Source organism: Aphelocoma coerulescens, chromosome 7 (assembly GCF_041296385.1).
Source record: "Aphelocoma coerulescens isolate FSJ_1873_10779 chromosome 7, UR_Acoe_1.0, whole genome shotgun sequence".
Taxonomy (NCBI): domain Eukaryota; kingdom Metazoa; phylum Chordata; class Aves; order Passeriformes; family Corvidae; genus Aphelocoma; species Aphelocoma coerulescens.
In genome coordinates, this window is record NC_091021.1 from 18,734,091 (window position 1) to 18,751,716 (window position 17,626).

General features: G+C 39.7%; 1 protein-coding gene across 1 annotated transcript in view; it reads right to left on the reverse strand.

Annotated features, from left to right (window-relative positions):
* Positions 1 to 16,088, reverse strand: part of RAPGEF4 (Rap guanine nucleotide exchange factor 4) — a 156,704-nt gene extending 140,616 nt beyond the window's left edge. Inside the window, exons 1-3 of the mRNA XM_069020648.1 lie at positions 15,976 to 16,088; positions 3,180 to 3,322; positions 2,016 to 2,104 (exon numbers count right to left, since the gene is read on the reverse strand). Coding sequence (XP_068876749.1) covers positions 2,016 to 2,104; positions 3,180 to 3,322; positions 15,976 to 16,040 — 297 coding nt within the window. The 5' untranslated portion in view covers positions 16,041 to 16,088. The remainder of the gene's footprint in view (positions 1 to 2,015; positions 2,105 to 3,179; positions 3,323 to 15,975) is intronic.
* Positions 16,089 to 17,626: the final 1,538 nt, after the last annotated feature.

The window sequence follows — 17,626 nt, forward strand, 5'->3', positions numbered from 1 at the left end:
GCACCCCTACATCTTAAGCACTGGTCATCCATTCCCAGCTGGGAGCACAATGCTGCCAACTCAGTGTGCCAGGGCTGCTCTGACGGGAATACAACACCATATTTCCTCCATTGTCTGGGCTTGTAGCGAGCGCAGCAGGCAGGGAGTGCTAGCAAGTACTTCAAGTTCAAGCATGACCAGTACCATGCCAACAAGAAAGTACAGACATCCAGGAGCTACAGGCAGGAGAATGAGCAGGAGACCAAGAATGGACAAGGGGGGACATGGTATAAACACCAAGTTGGAGCAAAACCAGAGGAAATGTTGGGCTCAAATAGTATTCAAGAGTCCCCAAACATCAAAATTATCCAGACAGGAATGGTAAACATATGGGCTGCCATTCTTTTGGCAGTGAGGCTGTATTCTATGGCAACTAGGCAGTGGTAAAAATTCAGGTCGTTGTTCCTGTGAGAAGGAAACATGAGATAAGAAATAACTGCAAAATATAACTTCTAGAACTAGAATTACATGAATTGTAGTTCAATAGCTTCCTAATGGCAGGAAAATGAAGTTAACCTGAACAAGCAGAAAAAAATATTTACATTATATTCATTAAAAAACTGAAGTGTTCCATACTTATCTAATGGAACAAATCAACACTCCAAATTCTTAATTTAACATCCAGATTGTGCAGATGTATTCCTTTCTGAGTCAGTAAAGAGATTGATTCTTCACAACAGTTTAGTGCCATCTTTTGGCAAACACTGGAAAATCCTGATTGCTTTAGATCTGCACAGAAAAGGGTCTCATAAGAGCCCAGTACTGTTCCAAACTGTGACAATACCAATGACAGCCAGGCCATGCCAAGAATTGCTCAAATTAAGCTAATTATACTCTCAATCAATCTCTACTTAGTACAGTGAAGAGGTTGCTAAAAATAATGATATCAAAGAAGTTCCTTTCGCATCTACCATTCTACTGCAGGAAGTAGAAAGACCCAGTACTCACACACTGCCTTGACTTGCATTCTGACCCAATTTCATTGGTGATGCAATGCTCAACAAAGTGAAAAAAACTGCACTTTCTGCTATAAGCAAAAAACTTTCCTCAATCAGCCAAACTTTGGGCAAAGAATACACCACCACCATCCCCTATTCAATCACCACCCCATTCCATCCAGGTGGGGAAAATGGGTAGTGGTCTCTATCAGGTCCTGGGTAGCTATACCACTCATGTGAAGACACAATGAGCCCCATATCAGAGGCACAACCCCATGCTGAGCTACATCATGGGATAATCACAGATATCAAACATGGGAGCAGGGAACGAACAGGAGGCCTTCCCAGAAGACTAAGCTCAAGCAGCAAGGGCAAGACTTGCCAGCACGACTTTATAGACACCATGGACGGCAGACTCCGGGAGAAGTATCTCATCCTTTTGGATTTTTATTTACTCTAAATTTTATAAATCCAGGAGTACCAAGGTACTGAGAAACCACTTGAAATTCAGGGAGAATTTTACTTGTTCTTCTATTTCTTAACACTGAATAGGTATTACCTATAGGCTTCTTGTCCAACATGGCAGCAGTTCCAGTAGTCTGCTATTACTACAATACTTCCCCATTTCTGCAGTGGAGACTGCATAATGCTGTTATTAGACTGCACTGTTAGTGGGTTTGGTTTGAACTTTCTGAACAAGAATGGAATTAAAATACTTCTAGGGAATGAATTACCAACTCTGAGATCTTTAGCACAACTTCTACAGCACTTCTAGAAAAGATGGAAGAGTCTTGTTTCACATTAAAATGTAGACCATTTCCAGAGCACTACATTTCAGTTTCTTGAAATCAATGGCATGATTTTCCTTCCTTAGACTAAGGACAACTGAGACTAAAAGAGACTCAGAGAAACATATACATCCTTGTGATATGACAAAACATCTGTACATAATGTGTCGTTATCTACCTCATCATATAGAAAGTGATATTCTTTCTTTGTACTACTGACTGGATGATTTAAATTAAAAATCAGTTTTACCTGGTGGTTGCTTGTATCAGACACCTTCACATCCAGTGATCCTGTCAGGACAGCATACCAACTCGTCCCAATATCACCCTGACGGAATACTGGAAAGATGAAATCTTGTAAATCAGAGCTATCACTTTAAGTTTAGCAACAGTAACAAACATTTTCCCACATATTACTGTACTATTGCAGTCACTGATGGGACTATACAATTTGCCATATGAGATTACTTATTTACTATTACAGTAATATTTCCAATGACACTGGAAAGCATATATTTTAGTAAACTAGTCAATACACCATGGAAACAATGAAAGCACATAGAACTGCTTCACTCTTCTCCCCAGTTTGCTTCTTCTCTACTGTTCTCTTGGTTAATTAACCAACCAAAGAAACAAAACAAACAAGGAAAAAGGTTTTCTGAACAATGTCCCTTTGAAATTCATAATATTTCAATGCAGACACAGCTACCACTGAATTCAGTAAGAGTTCTGGCTGAACAGCAACTGCAAGACAATGATCAGGCCTTCCAACTGTGTGACTACAGAACATCAAAATCCCTGTTATTCTAAGCAAACCCCAGTGCTGGCATGCCAGATTTACCTGAGGTGTTTCTGAGACTTTACTAATACCACAGGTTTTCATCAGTTATTCCCCTGGTACACATTCCCATCACAGGACTACCACTTATTTCCATCTCAACTTCACAGAGCAAGCACAGGTGTCCACCTACATCTGGCCCACAGGCTGCCAGAGCAGGCACGGAGCTGTTGCACCCCACAGCAGTTTGCCTGTGGTTTGGCCTGTGCTAGCCAGGGTGCCTGGAAACCACACGCTATCAGCGATGTGCCTCGCTGATACCTTTGCCCCTGACAGCACAAAGCTCTGGCAAAAGCGATCAATAATACGTTTACAAGGGAAGATTGAGGCTTAAGTCCAATGACTGGCTTGTAATCTTCCAACAGAACAGTGGCAGTCTTACATCCAACTGTATGCCTTGTTACCATAGATTCACTACACACTGCACTTGTAGAGCAAGCAGCACTTCAGTCCTGCCCTGTGACTGTGACTGCAAATATTCCACTGATTCTGCTCTCATTGATATCTTAAAGACAACCACAGCCTAACCCCCAATTTTATCTACATAAAACAGATAATCATATGAAACTGTCTTACATGTGATTCCTTTTTCCAGATTTTCATAATATCCACAGAGACATATCTGCTGGAGAAGGTTTGGATGAAATTTCTCAAAAGCTTTCACTTCTTTCAGTCGTGTGAATATTATATCTACATCTTCACTAGACCGTTCCAAAGGCCTGCAAGAAAACAAAAAACAACATTCTCAAGGGCTTTATCAGAGAAACATCTCCACCTGCATGCACCGAACTTAAAAATGTTTGCATTAAATATCACACTATAATATAAACCAATTAAAATGCATTTCACAACTACATAATGAAGCCCTTCCAAGATATCCTAACTACCTCCATTTATCAACTTGAGCATGATTCTTATCATTTCAACACAGGCAGTGTCCAGAAGCCCATTTAGCACCGAAGTCCTGATGCAGCATCACTGTAAAAGTATTTATGATGATACAGTCCTTATCCTAAAGACCTTAGAATGATAATATAGTTTTAGGTTTGTAAGGGAACATTAACAAACAGATGTCCAAACACACAAGAGGTCTGTGGAATCAGTGACCAAAACAGATTTTCTCTATCTGGTTAAACAGAAAGCATTAGATACCAACAGTAACTTCTATATCCAAGTTTCTTTTCTGCATTTTACTGAGTATAAACTGACTTTCCTCTTCTCACTTGCAAGGAAGAAAGACAACTTTAATAAATATATTCTCTTCCATGAAGTTTCTGTCTCTTAGTGTTGGACAAATTAAATATGCAAGCAAGAATCTTAATTTTTCATTGGTAATAGTCAAGAGTTTTTATTCAAATGTTTAAAATAGCTAAAATATATGACAGCAACACCCTTTTAAAAAAAACAAGACTTCAAGAAAAATAAAACTGTAGAACTCTCTAGAACAAACTAGCATGTATACCAGCAGTTCAGCAGGTTCAGCATATTACTACATATTTATGAAACTAAAGTGAATTAGCTCTGTAACACACTTCAAATGTGATTATCAAACATTATGAATCAGCAGGTAAGCCAAACACTAGCTGACAGCATTAGAAAAAAATTTTTATAACAGATTAAAAAACCAGTCACTAAGGGCAGGAAGAAACTGAATTTTCCTAGGACATCATGCTGGATCAGATGCAGAAATCATTCATGTATAAAGGCATAACAAGAAGAGAGACAACTGTTAGTAATCATTAGACCTATCACTAACTCAAATGTGCTAGTTAATTTTACTGACAAAAATGTCCTTTCAACCAGTGGATGAACTTATAATGAACAGAAGTCAGGTAGCTACAATGAACAAAGACTAAATTCACAAATATGTATCTTTATTCACCTTATTGTTACACTCACAGCATAAGCACTCCTTCCAACAAGATTTTTTTAAAGATTCCTCTTTGAAATCAAAGGCTTTAAGGAATTCAAATCTTTGTCTCAGTGAAGAAAGCCAAATCCTACTTGCATTGAATCTCTGTATCTCTAATCTTTCTTACTAAATTATGTCTAGGAGGGATTAAATCTCTATCCTCATTTATACTCCAATTTACCCTTATTAACTACAGATGAGAATAATAATTCTCTGGTGTATGCAGTTGCTTCTACATCACAGTGACATCCTCTTACCACTTCAAACTACAATCAACTACAACAGCTCTCTTTTGAAATATTTCAAGCAAGATTTTCACCCATTTCTTTTTTCTTGACTGTGCACTAGCTGACAAGTACTAATAAGCATTAACTCCCTTGTCAAAATCCTTTTAAGAAGATTAGGAGGTGCAGCTTGCAAACAGATTTAAAATCTACTTATACAAGATCCCTACCCAACTACACTAACTCTTGAAACATTAACTATCTTAATTTATGGACTCTCAAAAATAACAGCAATACCCAACAAGTCCAAAAGGTGAGATCATTCTCAGAAAATCCCCTTTTTCTAGAGAAACTGCATCTGAGACTGTTTCATTCCTACAGCTGCTCATAACACTCGATTTGAGTCAGGATCTGAGTGTTCAGTGGTTTTAATAGTTTGATGCAGTCAGACATGGAAAAAGGAAACAGCATCAGAAAACAGTATGCATCAGGTTAATCAACACTGTTGTCCCAGTGGTCTTTCTGAAACATAAGTGCAGAAACCTTTTCCACTTCTGATTCTGTGTAAAGGACAAGTTTGGGGGAGATTTAATTCATAGGCTGTGTAACATTTTTTCCCGAGAGTTGTTCAAGGGATGGCATTTCTATCTAGTTCAGAAGAAGGTGAGGGCAGCGATGCCCTCCAGTGATGTGGCAAGGACTGTCCTGTGCCAGGCGGATGAAGTGCAGGAAAACCTCTTTCTTCTGACAAAACTCCATCAAGACCCCAGTAAGGTGAGTCACGATGGAAGGATGAGCATTCTCACAGATAGCTGAGCCATGCTTTTTAGTTTAAAACATCCGTGGGAAACCAAACTCACATAAATTGGAAAAGTCAAAGTTGTGTGCTCCTAGCAGCTTACTTTAGTAGACAACTGAGCTACAGCCCTTTGTATCAGCAGCAGTTACTTCCACTCAGAGTACACAAAGTGAGCTTTTGAAGACAGACACACAGACATGCTCTAAACCAGAAAAGGAAAACAAACTATTAAGTAACACACATAGTAGTAATCCCAAAATCGTTATATTCCTTATAATGCTTCTTAGTAGTTCTTTACGGCAAACCATTTGTTCCAACAACCTTTCTTCAAAACATGCTAGATTTAACATTACTGTATGCAAATATATTTCCACAAATATTTTTACTGGGAAGGGACCTGTTTTGATCCAGTACATTTGGAAACAAAGCTAGAATCTGGGAGAGGTTTTCAGGGAATAATTGAACCATTAATCAGTCTTAGAAAAGGTACATTCTCTTCCAGCTGTGTTTTTTTTTAAAAAAAAAAAAGGGCAGCAGCCACCAAGGAATCTTAACTGCACCCCAGAATAGCACCTTATTCATGTCTCTCAAATGAGATGCACAAACACCCAGTTCAAGATTTAGCTGTTTGGTTAAGATCATGATTTCTTATTCATAAAAAACTAACTAGGATTCAACTTGTTTGACAACAAGATGCCTTTTTTTCAGAGATCCTGGGAAATGTCTTCAATGTTTAGGAGTAAGGAATTAACAACAGGTGTCCCAAGCTGAGGTGGCCTTTGTCCTTAGGAGCACACGAAATTTTGCCTGTGTAAAATTTCAGACTGCAGTGTAACAGTGGTATCAGTAGCACTCAAACTCATTTCTACTAAGTGTTTATAATCTATAGCAATGAATCTGGGTTCAAAAGCCAAGTATTACTTAACTGAAAATAATGTACCACGGCATCAACTAACTGCTTTTTCACAGGCCTGCAAAACTCAGGCAAAGTTTGACCACTTTCTACAAAGCATCTTTTAATAAAATTATCATCATTATAACTTGTAATTATCATTAACATTAATTATCATTAACTTAATATTAATCTATTTATGATGCCAAATTTTGTTTTCTGTTTCCTAAGTACAAGCTGCCTAATCTGGAACATAAACAGGACAGGACAACATAAATTTATTTCTTCATCACAGCTATCTTACTGCAAACTTGTTTTTTGTAAAGCACAGTTTGGAGTAATACTGAAGCAGTGAATGTTATAATATAGTCCTTAGAACATTAATGATTCAATCTGTTAATAGAAAAGTACTACTAATGGCAGATGGAGAATTATTCAAGCTTTATTTTCACTGTAGTCACACTTAAAAAAGGCAATGGTATTAATCCAGAAAGGAACCATTCCCCAGAACAGGAAGACAGGCTGCAAAAGTCAATCCCAAGGAATATCCCTACACTCCCAATATGGCTCTAAAAGCCTCTGGAAAGACTTTTCCAGATACCTTATGAGAGTACCTAACATCACTTCTCTGTGATCACCACTCTTGTTCAGTCTCCCTGAGCTTAGTCCTCCCCTGCTAAACTACTGCTGGTGCTGATTTATTTCTGTTCTGTTCTGTCATATTAATGCTGATGCTACTGAAGTGCCCCTTCACTGCTGATGCTGCAGAGTTACAATTTCATATCCATGAGCAAACAAAGTCAAAAAACGCATTTCAGTGAGTCTTCAGCTACCACTGGATTTTCTGCTAAAGCTTCTGTCCTGTACCCATTCCTGAAATCTCAAGACCGACATATGGAATTAGGACCATAGGTTAATCTAAAAGTGTGAACAACTATATTAAATCAATTAAGATTCTTCAGCTCTCGTTTGGTAGATGTATGAGCTAGAGTAAAAGTGTTTTAAGGCAAGGCCACCCTTGTAGAAAGTCTATGACTCCATCCCAGTAAAGCACCTCCTCCCTAGACTACCCCACCCAATTTAAAATAACATTTAAGTCAAACTGTACCGACATCTCCTTTCACTGCAGCCAAAGCAAGGGGGGCACTTCGAGAGTTGCAAAGCAGGGCTACCAAATAAATTATTAGGAAGGGATGAAAAGCAAGAATAACTTATTTTCACTACCCTACAAGCCCTTCTGCTTTGTTTGACCCCAAAATGCCTTCTTACTTACATTACTAATTTTCCTCTTCAGAGCATAGTAAGTGATTACACTGGCAGTAACGTTTTCACACAAGACACTATTCTGCTTCTTCAATACAACATCGCAGCATACATATAAAAGTGACAGCATCAATGCTAGTTACACATTTCTACTCAATTATGTCAATAAGGCTTTTTAAAAAAATTATTTTATCAGTCTTTATCTGGATGTGAAGATTTCAGGAACATATTTTATAGAGATAAAACAATTTTCTTGACAATGTCTGCTCACCTATCTGTAAAAGGTGATTATAAAGAGAATCTGCCTGAAGTCTATCCTCATAAGGCTGTTCAGCTCAACGTGAGCTGGCAGTGCTGGCAGCCCCGAAAGCCAGCCACATCCTGGGCAGGATCAAAAGCAGGGTGGCCAGCAGGTCTGGGGAGATAATTCTCCCCTTCTACTCTGTTCTCATGAGACCTCATGTGGAGCACTGCATTCAGCTCTGAATTCCCAACATAATAAGGATGCGAACCTGCTGGAGCAAGTCCAGAGGAGGGACACGAAAGTGACAAGAGGGCTGGAGCTCCTCTCCTATGAGCACAGTCTAAGAGAGTTGTTGTTGTTCAGCCTGAAGAAGAGAAGGCTCTAAGAAGACTTAAGAGCACCTTCCAGTACCTAACAGGGCCTATAAGAAAGCTGGAGTGGGACAAGACATGTAGTGACAGGTCAAGGGGCAGTGGTTTTAAACTGCAAGAGTGTAGCTTGAAATTAGATATTAGGAATAAATTCTTAATTCTGAGGGTGCTGAGGCACAGGAACAGGTTGCCCAGAGACCACGTATGCTCCATCCCCAGCAGTGTTCAAGGCCAGGTTGGCTGGGACCCTGAGCAACCTGATCTAGTGGAAGGTGTCCCTGCCCATGGCCAGGGGGTTGGAATGAGGCGATCTTTAAGGCCCCTTCCATCCCAAGCCATTCTACTTTTGTATTCTCTTTTTTATTTTTAAATGCAAACTACTCAAGCTCAAAGTTCAAATACAGACAGAGGATAACTGTTCCAATTCTTCACGTACACAATAGGGGCAAGGTATTTCTGTTCATGTGCAGTATATATAGCTTTATAAAAGAACCTATTTTGATGCTTTTAAGTATTTGAATGTTTATGTAGTATGTTATGAAAGACTTGCTAACCTAGAAGAAAGGAACAAATTGGAGAGTTTTGGTTTGCTTTTATAAAGTTAATCCAATTATAAGCTATTACTTTCTCTGTTATCATATGTCCCTTTTTTTTAGGGTCTTTCTCATAGTGGGTTTGACAGCTGAGGAAGAAAAACCAGAATATGTGTGGTTTTACCTTCTTTGCCAAGATGCCACTAGAATTTTAAAATGTTTATTTCTACAAAATGTGTTCAAAAACCTGAATCCTGCTCCAACTGAATGAAAGCATTGAATTTCCTTCCCTTGATCTTTTTAACTTTTTAAAACAGCAGTATTTCAATTCAGACAGCAATGAACAGCCCACGAAAGATGAGCAGATGGATCTATTTCTTCCACTGGTGAGACTGTTTGTAGAAAACAGCTGAACACTAGAACAGACAAATAAAACGAGTTCATCGCTGGGTTAAAACTGAAGCATCAATGCAAAGATGCAAAGGCAAACTCTATGAGCTGCAAAGTACCAGTAACCACTACCATGAACCATTTAGTGAATTTAATAGTACTTGAAAACAGTGAAACATGAGCAAGGAGACAGCAGCAAGTAATGCCATTTAAACCAGATCATTTCTCTATGCTTCCTGTACTTTCTCCTGTCCTTTCCTGACATGCAGAAAAACAATGCTGTAGGATGCAGAAAAACACCAGTACCAATGTACCATCTTCCCTGAGTGAGAGCAGGACAATACTGAAGCTCTGCTCCAGGCAATGCTGCAAGGCTCTTTGACTTTTAATTTCTCTTTGAGAAAGGAAAGTTTAAGAGAGGAATAACAGTGATCTATCAAAGCATTTTAGACCTGTAGTGAGACACTTAAATGCTAAATATAAATGAAGTTAATTTTAATCTGAAGTTGTTTCCAGGTAAGGGTTTACTTCAACGGCAAGAGAAGGTAACTAACTCCCACCAAAAGGCACTTTTCACTTGTTACAGTAGTATCACCAAATCTGTTTTCAACACTCACATTTCAGATCGTCTTTCCCTTGTAAAGCCTCATCATGATTCTTTCAAACAATAATCAAATTACTATGATCTTCTCTTTATTGTAATTTTAAGAGACTTTGGGATTCCAGCTCTCATTTCCTCTGACAAAAAAAAAAAAAATTATTTAAACACCATTCCCTAGGACTCTTACACACCCAAATCATTCTGGTGTTTAAAAAAAAAAAAAAAAAAAAGCAACACAAGTAAAATTGCTGATGCTTAGTTTTCAATAAATTACTACTGTCACCTACACTCAGGATCCCTGTGATAATCTCTCAGGACCAGCTACATAAGGCACAAGAAATACTGTAGGTAACCCCGATCTACACAGGTACTGAATGACCAGCCAGTGAAATGCAGACTGACTGGTTGCCAGCTGCAGTCAGACAGAATTTGTTACAGTTCAGTTCTGTCTTCTTTAGTGAGGACCAAAAGAAGGCAAAGATGGGGGACTCTCCTTTATCTATCTCATTATCATATTACTCAATTAACTCAGTTTGATCAATGCACTGAAAAATTATTGGAGAGTTAAACAGAGCAATCAAGTATGCTTCATTTCTTTACATACCCTGATCTACAAATCATGCATCCTTCTAAAAGGTCAATTTTTAGATCTGTATATACAGTGGAATGGCAAAAGATATATTTATTAATTATATTCATAACGACTTATCTCAAGTTAAAAATACACTACCTGAGCAATATAGCTCTAGTAGGAAATAGAGTCTTTTTCACCTTCATTTGCTGTCTAAAAAGAGTATTTCAAGAGAAATAAAATTGCACAGTTATGTTCTTTCATTTATGAGCACTTTTACATATCATGCATGCTTTGCAACCAAGATGTGACTAAATCTTATTGAATGAAACCTCCAAATTTCATAAACATAAACTGGAGCTCAGGACAGTTAAAATTCCATTTGACAGAAGTAAATCCAGATGAAACTACATTAAATAGCATGTAGCTTCACAATAAACATTAAAAGCACTTTAATATGAAGACAGACTCTGTGATACACTGCAAATGAAATTTGTAATTGAACAATATGCACAAGTGATGATATCCCTTGATTCAAACTCTGGCCACTATTCACCAATAACACCATGCCAAATGCACCTTTCCTGATTTAGGATCTGCATTGTTACAGCTAATGAAAACTAAAAATTTACAGCAACAATGAAGTAAGTTTTACAGATTTACATTTGCACACATTTTGACAACTGATGAATTCAAAGATGAAAGGGAAAGTCAGTTCAGGAAACATTCACAGATATTGATAAAGCAGCAGAAAGTAATTGATCATGCCAAATACAGTACAGAAAATACAGCACAAAGGAAGTATTAAAATTACAAGCTTTATTAAATGCAGCAAATTGTAGGATGCAGACAAAAGCAAATGTCATGGTGGATAAGAAAAATACTTGCGCTTGGAAAATATTTGGTAAACACCTGACTTTGGGGGTACAATTTCAATTAGCTGGTTTGTAGTTTTTTTACTCCTCTGCTGGAATATGGAGTTTTGTTATAAAAAAAAATTTAATCTGCTCAGAGTATGGGATTTTAGAGATCAAATCCCAACAACATGTCAGAAAGAACTCAGGCAACGAGAGTTTAGACATGTTTCCAGTATGATCTGGTGAAGAGAAAACCTACAGTTGCACATGTATCATACCAATCATGCAGCCACTTGACAAGACTACCAACTGATTTTGGATATATCATGTTCTAACAGGCATATGCACATACTGCCTTGCTCTGGAAGGCTATGAGAGTGTTTATACATGCTGAGGTAATCACTTTCTCTTCCTCTTAATACCTGTCCATGGCATAAGTGTGTAACTTACTGCACTCACATGTAACAAATGGAAGCCAATACTGCAAATGCCTAAGCCAGAGAGCCGATAATAAAACAGCTTGAATTTGTTTAAAATACAACTCCTACTCCCGCTAGGATTTAATCTGAATTCACATATTTGATAAAATGCACAGATGTACAAACTTAAAAATTCTTTTGGTTTCTCTAAGAAAATATGGAAAGGAAAAGGGCTTTTTTATTATTCATCAAAGACTGCACCTTTGCACTGGACTAGAAAATGAGGTGCAGGATGTGGAAAGACAAATTTGTTATTCATCACTCGCAGAAGATTGCACCCTCACATGAGCGCTAGAAAGCACTTAGGCTATGTCTATACACCTCTGAGTTTCCACATCCACTGCAGTGCCTTCTGCTGCTATATCCCCACACAGACTTGATCCAAGCATATACCAGCTTAGTCACACACTACTCAGAGAGAAAACACGAAGCACTCAAGCCAACCGGAACTGCAGTGTATGTCCATGATTCTGTTCAGATCCAAACCACATGAAAATGGTCATATTCCTATGGATTTCTTACAAATAAAATGCAAGGGAGAAATTTATACAGAAGACAGTGTAAATTTTACCAAATGCACAAAAATATATTTAAAAATAAAATAGCATCATAAAGCAACTCTATTTATAATATTGCCTGATTATAAATTTATATCCCATTATCTTTGACATAATTAAAGGTTATAGAGGATGACAAGCATTTTCTCTACTTATTTTACAACAATTCTTTCAGAATATCAATTCTTTATTCAAGTCTATCTGTATGCTCAAAAGGGATCCCTTGTTCACTACTAAGCAAACAAAGCTTGCATCTCAAATACGTTACACTGAACCAGAAAACCAAATCCTGATTCAAATATGCTGCTGTTATGTTACATAGCGTCAACATGATTTTACATTCAAATCTGTGAGAGGAACAGGTCTGACATACTACCCTGTACGCATTATTTCCATTTTTTTAGACATACATAATGCAAGACTAACAAGGGTGACAAGGTTATAAAGGCTCAGTATGTACAATATGTCCTTGAAAAGTCCATTCCTACTTAAATAATTTATAAGTCATTAGGCAAAGATCGTAACATTCTCAGCACAACAGGCTAGTGAAGCTACATGCTTTGCCCTGTGATCTGCTCCTCCAGTCTGCTAAGGCACTGAAGGTTCCATTTAATTCAGAGAAAAACACAAGATACCATAGCCAGGTTTGAAATCCTGGGATCTCTAGCAGCTGTGCATGCTGTACATTCCTAAAAGTTTGTATCTGAAGCCAATTAAAACAATTAACTGAATTCATAAATGCAATCAGGTTTAGAGAAATAATAGTTATGTAAAAAATACTTCGTCCACTACTCATTAAAGACACATCACCATGTAAATTTCCTGGTTAGATGTTTTTTGGTGTGAAAGAACACATGAGACTAGAGAAGGCATTCTTCCAAAGTACACACATGCAAAAATCAGTGACCATTTTTTAATTATGTGCAGAGCAGACATACAGAAAAGTGCTAAGATTAGAGGGATACTTCTGCTCCCTAAGAAATCAGTGATAAGGCAACTATTACTTCAAATGTAAAAGGACCGGTTTCCTTAAGAGAAAAGTTATTTACTCCTCCAGGTATAACCAGAGTGTATAGTTGCTCACTGCTCATCCTCTTTCCTGCAAAAATAAAATATTCTTGATAGACCATAGTGTTCTGAAATTTTCCTTACCTTTACACTTGTAACTTTACATATAAATACTGTCCCACATATTTGATTTTTAAGTTTGGATCTTTGACTTTTGTGGCCAGTAACTACACATAAAACCTGCATGGACAAAGCACTGGTAGTCCCAGCCCACAGTAACCTACACAGTAATAACATTTCTCCTGTAACATTTTGGCAGTTCTTCATTTTCATATGTGCTCTAATTTTATATGTTAGTAGTTCCACTTTGGCACATGATTTGGGGAAAAACCTGAAGAACATATACAAAATACATAATTTCTATACATGATGTATTTTGCTATTTCCATTTTGAATTAAATTCTTTTTTTCCCCCACATAATTATATTGGATAATCCATATTACATGTTATTTTAATTGTCTTTGTTGAGGCTCACTTAACATTCTAAAGCATACCAGTTTTAGAACTGTCTTTCTCCTGGAAATATATTCATTGACTAAAACATACTAAAACTCTATTTATTATTCAGTAAAAACACATGGTACTCTATAAAGAATTGACTCATTAAGTGATCCCATATTCACAGAATTCACACCTAGGACAGAAAATGCTATACAATTTTTAAAAGGCTTAAAATACATAGAAATTGATAATAATTCAAATGAGTACACTGATAAGATTATCTATAGAAAATAAATACACTTTGGAAATGTGTGTAAGTTAATTAAAAACACTTTATCTAAATTTTTAGATGGAAAAACAGAATAAAATGCATAAGTGTACTTCCTATGATCACAAAGCAGAGCATAGCAGAGACCAGGAAAAAAACCCTAAAATCTTTCATGTATGGGTTTGTCCTACATATAGACTGCCTTCTGGGAAAAGGGTAAGGCATAATTCTTAAGAGCACTTGGAACTGATTCTTTCTACTCAATAAATTGGTGCTACTAGCTTACTCCAAATAACAAAAAGTGACAGAAAAGTTGCACCTTAATAGCTCTAATGAAATTTGTGTTACAGAAAGGGTCAGCATTAGTAATTTTCATACAAAATAATGACAGAGAGATTTCTAAATGAAATGCCTCACATATGTTTCCTAAATACATCATCTACTCCCCAAGGCTATGTACTTCATTAAGCCCTGAATTTTAGTTTACAATTTAGATCTCACAGTGTATTGCATTTAGGAAAACAGAAATGACAGGATCACCTATCTAAAATGCAACTCATACTCTCCTTCACATCCACTCAATGTCAGTTTACAGATAGGCCTCACTTTGGTTTTTAGATGGCTAGATTACCATCAACAGTTCTGTTTGTATTTACTTTAGGAGTGCTTTCAACATTTATACACATAAATAAATTTATCTGACCTGTAACAGGTTAATCTTCTCTTAAGATACATGTTGCAGAGGGGGATCAGTATCTGTGGTAGGTGTCTAGAGTGTCTAGACCAAAAGTTTCATTAACTTATGGTTTGCTACCTGGACTGTTATGGAAAAGCTAATCAGAAGTGCAGTTCTACAAGACTAGGAAGTTACCTGGAAAGGGGAGAAACTATGAGAAGGGGAAGGTTCCTTCTATGTGCACAAAGGGTTCTCTCCACAGCCCCAAATGGTACCACCTGTCAAAAGCTGGCTCACGATGCTCAGCAAACTGCCGTACACCACGTAAGGGAATTCTCCCTGATAGCTTTGTTTGGAGCCGTATAGGGTATCTATGGTCTACATTTTTGTTAATTATATTCCTAGACTAAAGGAGAGACACTGAGTGTTCAGACATCAAATGACTTCTGAACTAATCCAGGAATCGAAGGTATGAATACAGCAAAGGGCGTTCAAACCACCCACCACGCTACTCGACATTGCGAGACTTGGGGCTGCAGCACCCGAGACAAAGCATTCCTGAGAATATTTAGCTTGGTTTTTTTTAATAATAATTTGCCCGTATTTTTGGCAGCGCGCACACCACCTCTGAGCACACGTAGCCAGCCGTGCTTCCCACCCACGCGGTGCCGCCGCCCGCCTGCACCTGACCCGCAGCCAGGGAACAACCGCGGGCCCCGGGGCGCCGCAGCGGCGACGACAGGGACTCGTCCTTTCCCGCCCGCCTTGCAACGATGCTGGGCGGGGGCTGTGCAGCGGCTGAGGGAGGCGGGGGCGGTGTGCCAAGGGGAGGGGAGGAAGCGGCCGGTGCGCTGGGGCGCCGTGAGGGCAGGCGGAGGGCGGACGAGGGCAGACTGCAACGGGTCTGCCATGGCCCACATGGCAGGTCCCCGGCTGGCAGACCCAGGCCCCCTCCCCGCCCCGGAGCTTCCCCTCCTCCACCACGTGCAGTATCTTCCCGGCGAGGAGCAGCAATCCCCGCGGGGACTGCCCGTCCCCTCCGCTGCCCGGAGTATTTCCAAGCCCTCATCCTTGCCCGCCGCCGTGGCTTCCCCCAGGCGTTTTGCTTCCCACCTGCATGCTCCTTATGTAAGGCAGGATCTGATGGGGGGTGTCAGTGCGCGCACACACATACATGCATACACACTGCATCCCTCTGCAGCCGCTCCTGGGGAGATGCCAATACCTTTTATCCAGGCACGCGATCCATTCGCCGGAGGACGCAGAATGGGAGCCGTGAGCGGCGACCATGTTGGACCGGGATCAGGTTGCCGCGCACCCGGCTGGCGGCGGCTCCCCCTGCCCGCGCGCCGGTCGGTCCGTCCGTCCGTCCGTCCGCGCTCCCTCCCTGCGCGCACGGCGCGATGGGCTCGCCCAGGCCCCGCCGCAGCGGCGGAGCGGGTCCGCCCGCCGCCCTCACGCGTCCGCCGGCGCCCGGGCTGCGACCTGGGGCCGCCGAGATACCCCGGCCCTGCTTCAGATCAGCCGGCAGGGAGCGGCCCGGGGAGGGGGCGGAAAGAAGTCACTCCCCTTCTAAAAGGTGGTGTGCCCCTCCGGCTTTCGTGAGCTCCTCGCTGGCCACACTTGAACCCGGCTTACTGATCGCTGCCCTTGCTTCACCAGAGATGTCTGTGACTGGGTTTGAATTGGAGGGGCAATACAAGCGTTTCAATCGAAACAAGCAGCTCAGGAGTATTTTATCAGCACGCCAGAGCACTGTGTGTCTGTGTCGTCCCCCCCCACCCCCAGCAGTAAACGTACAGTAGGTGAGTGAAAGTATAGTCCACATTTCAGGATTTTTCCTGGAGCCTTCCTCCAGTCTGCTGTCCATCCTGTCATCCCCCATCAAACTGTGTGCTAAAGCGTCTCATTTTATGTAGGTGAAAAATGAGGTGGGCAGTAGCGCCTGTGAACAGGATTTGGCCCTTGGAAAAAACCCAACACATAGCATGAGAGAGGTGAGTCTAGTGTACAGTGAAACACACCCACACCCTTCTGTTGTGCTAGTGTGGCCTGCAAAGTGCAGGGTTTCTAGTGATACTAATGTATACATGATTTTAAAACTGATGAGCAAGAGGAAGGAAGCAGCAGCTCTCCCTGTTTTGCAAATCCTACGTTAAATATTTTCTATTAAATATTTTCTACTAATTGTTTCAGGTTCTAGACAGTATCCTCCCAAGTAATCAGTGTACGACCATAAGCTTCCACTTACAGTCAACACAAATTGCCTTGAGTGCCTTGCAAGAAGAGTAAGAAGTTATACAAATCTCAGCAAGATGTTTGGGGTTACATGTAGGTCATAGCAAAGTAAAACTGTGCCTTCCTTCAGGCTCATAACTCCTCTGCTCTACAGTGTGGGAACCAATGATTAATTCAAATCGTGATCATCTGCCAGTCCCTTTCAGACTTCATGGGCTATCTGCTCTGCCTTCTGTTGTAATTTCTTTGGTTGTACCAAGTAATTTTCTTAAATACATGTTCTACTTCACATTTCACATCTGCATTTTAGTTGTTTGCATTGGTGCCACAGCTTCTTTATCACTTTAAAAGAAATAACTGTTAACATTAGGATACTGAACAGTATGATGAAATATCTAAGGAACTGTATCTAAAGATCCCTTTTGCTAAATGAATACAGCTAAGAAACTGGCATAGCAGAGGAGAATGCTACAAAAGGCAATTCTTTCATTTTGCCTCAAAAAAAAAAAATTTAAAAAAATTGCATGCCAGAGGAATAGAAGAGGCTGCCAGTCAGTGAAATCAAAGCTGCAGCTCCTCCTTTGCTATCATCCATGAGGAAAAAATGAGAATTTTTTGCATCTAAGCAATCAATCTAC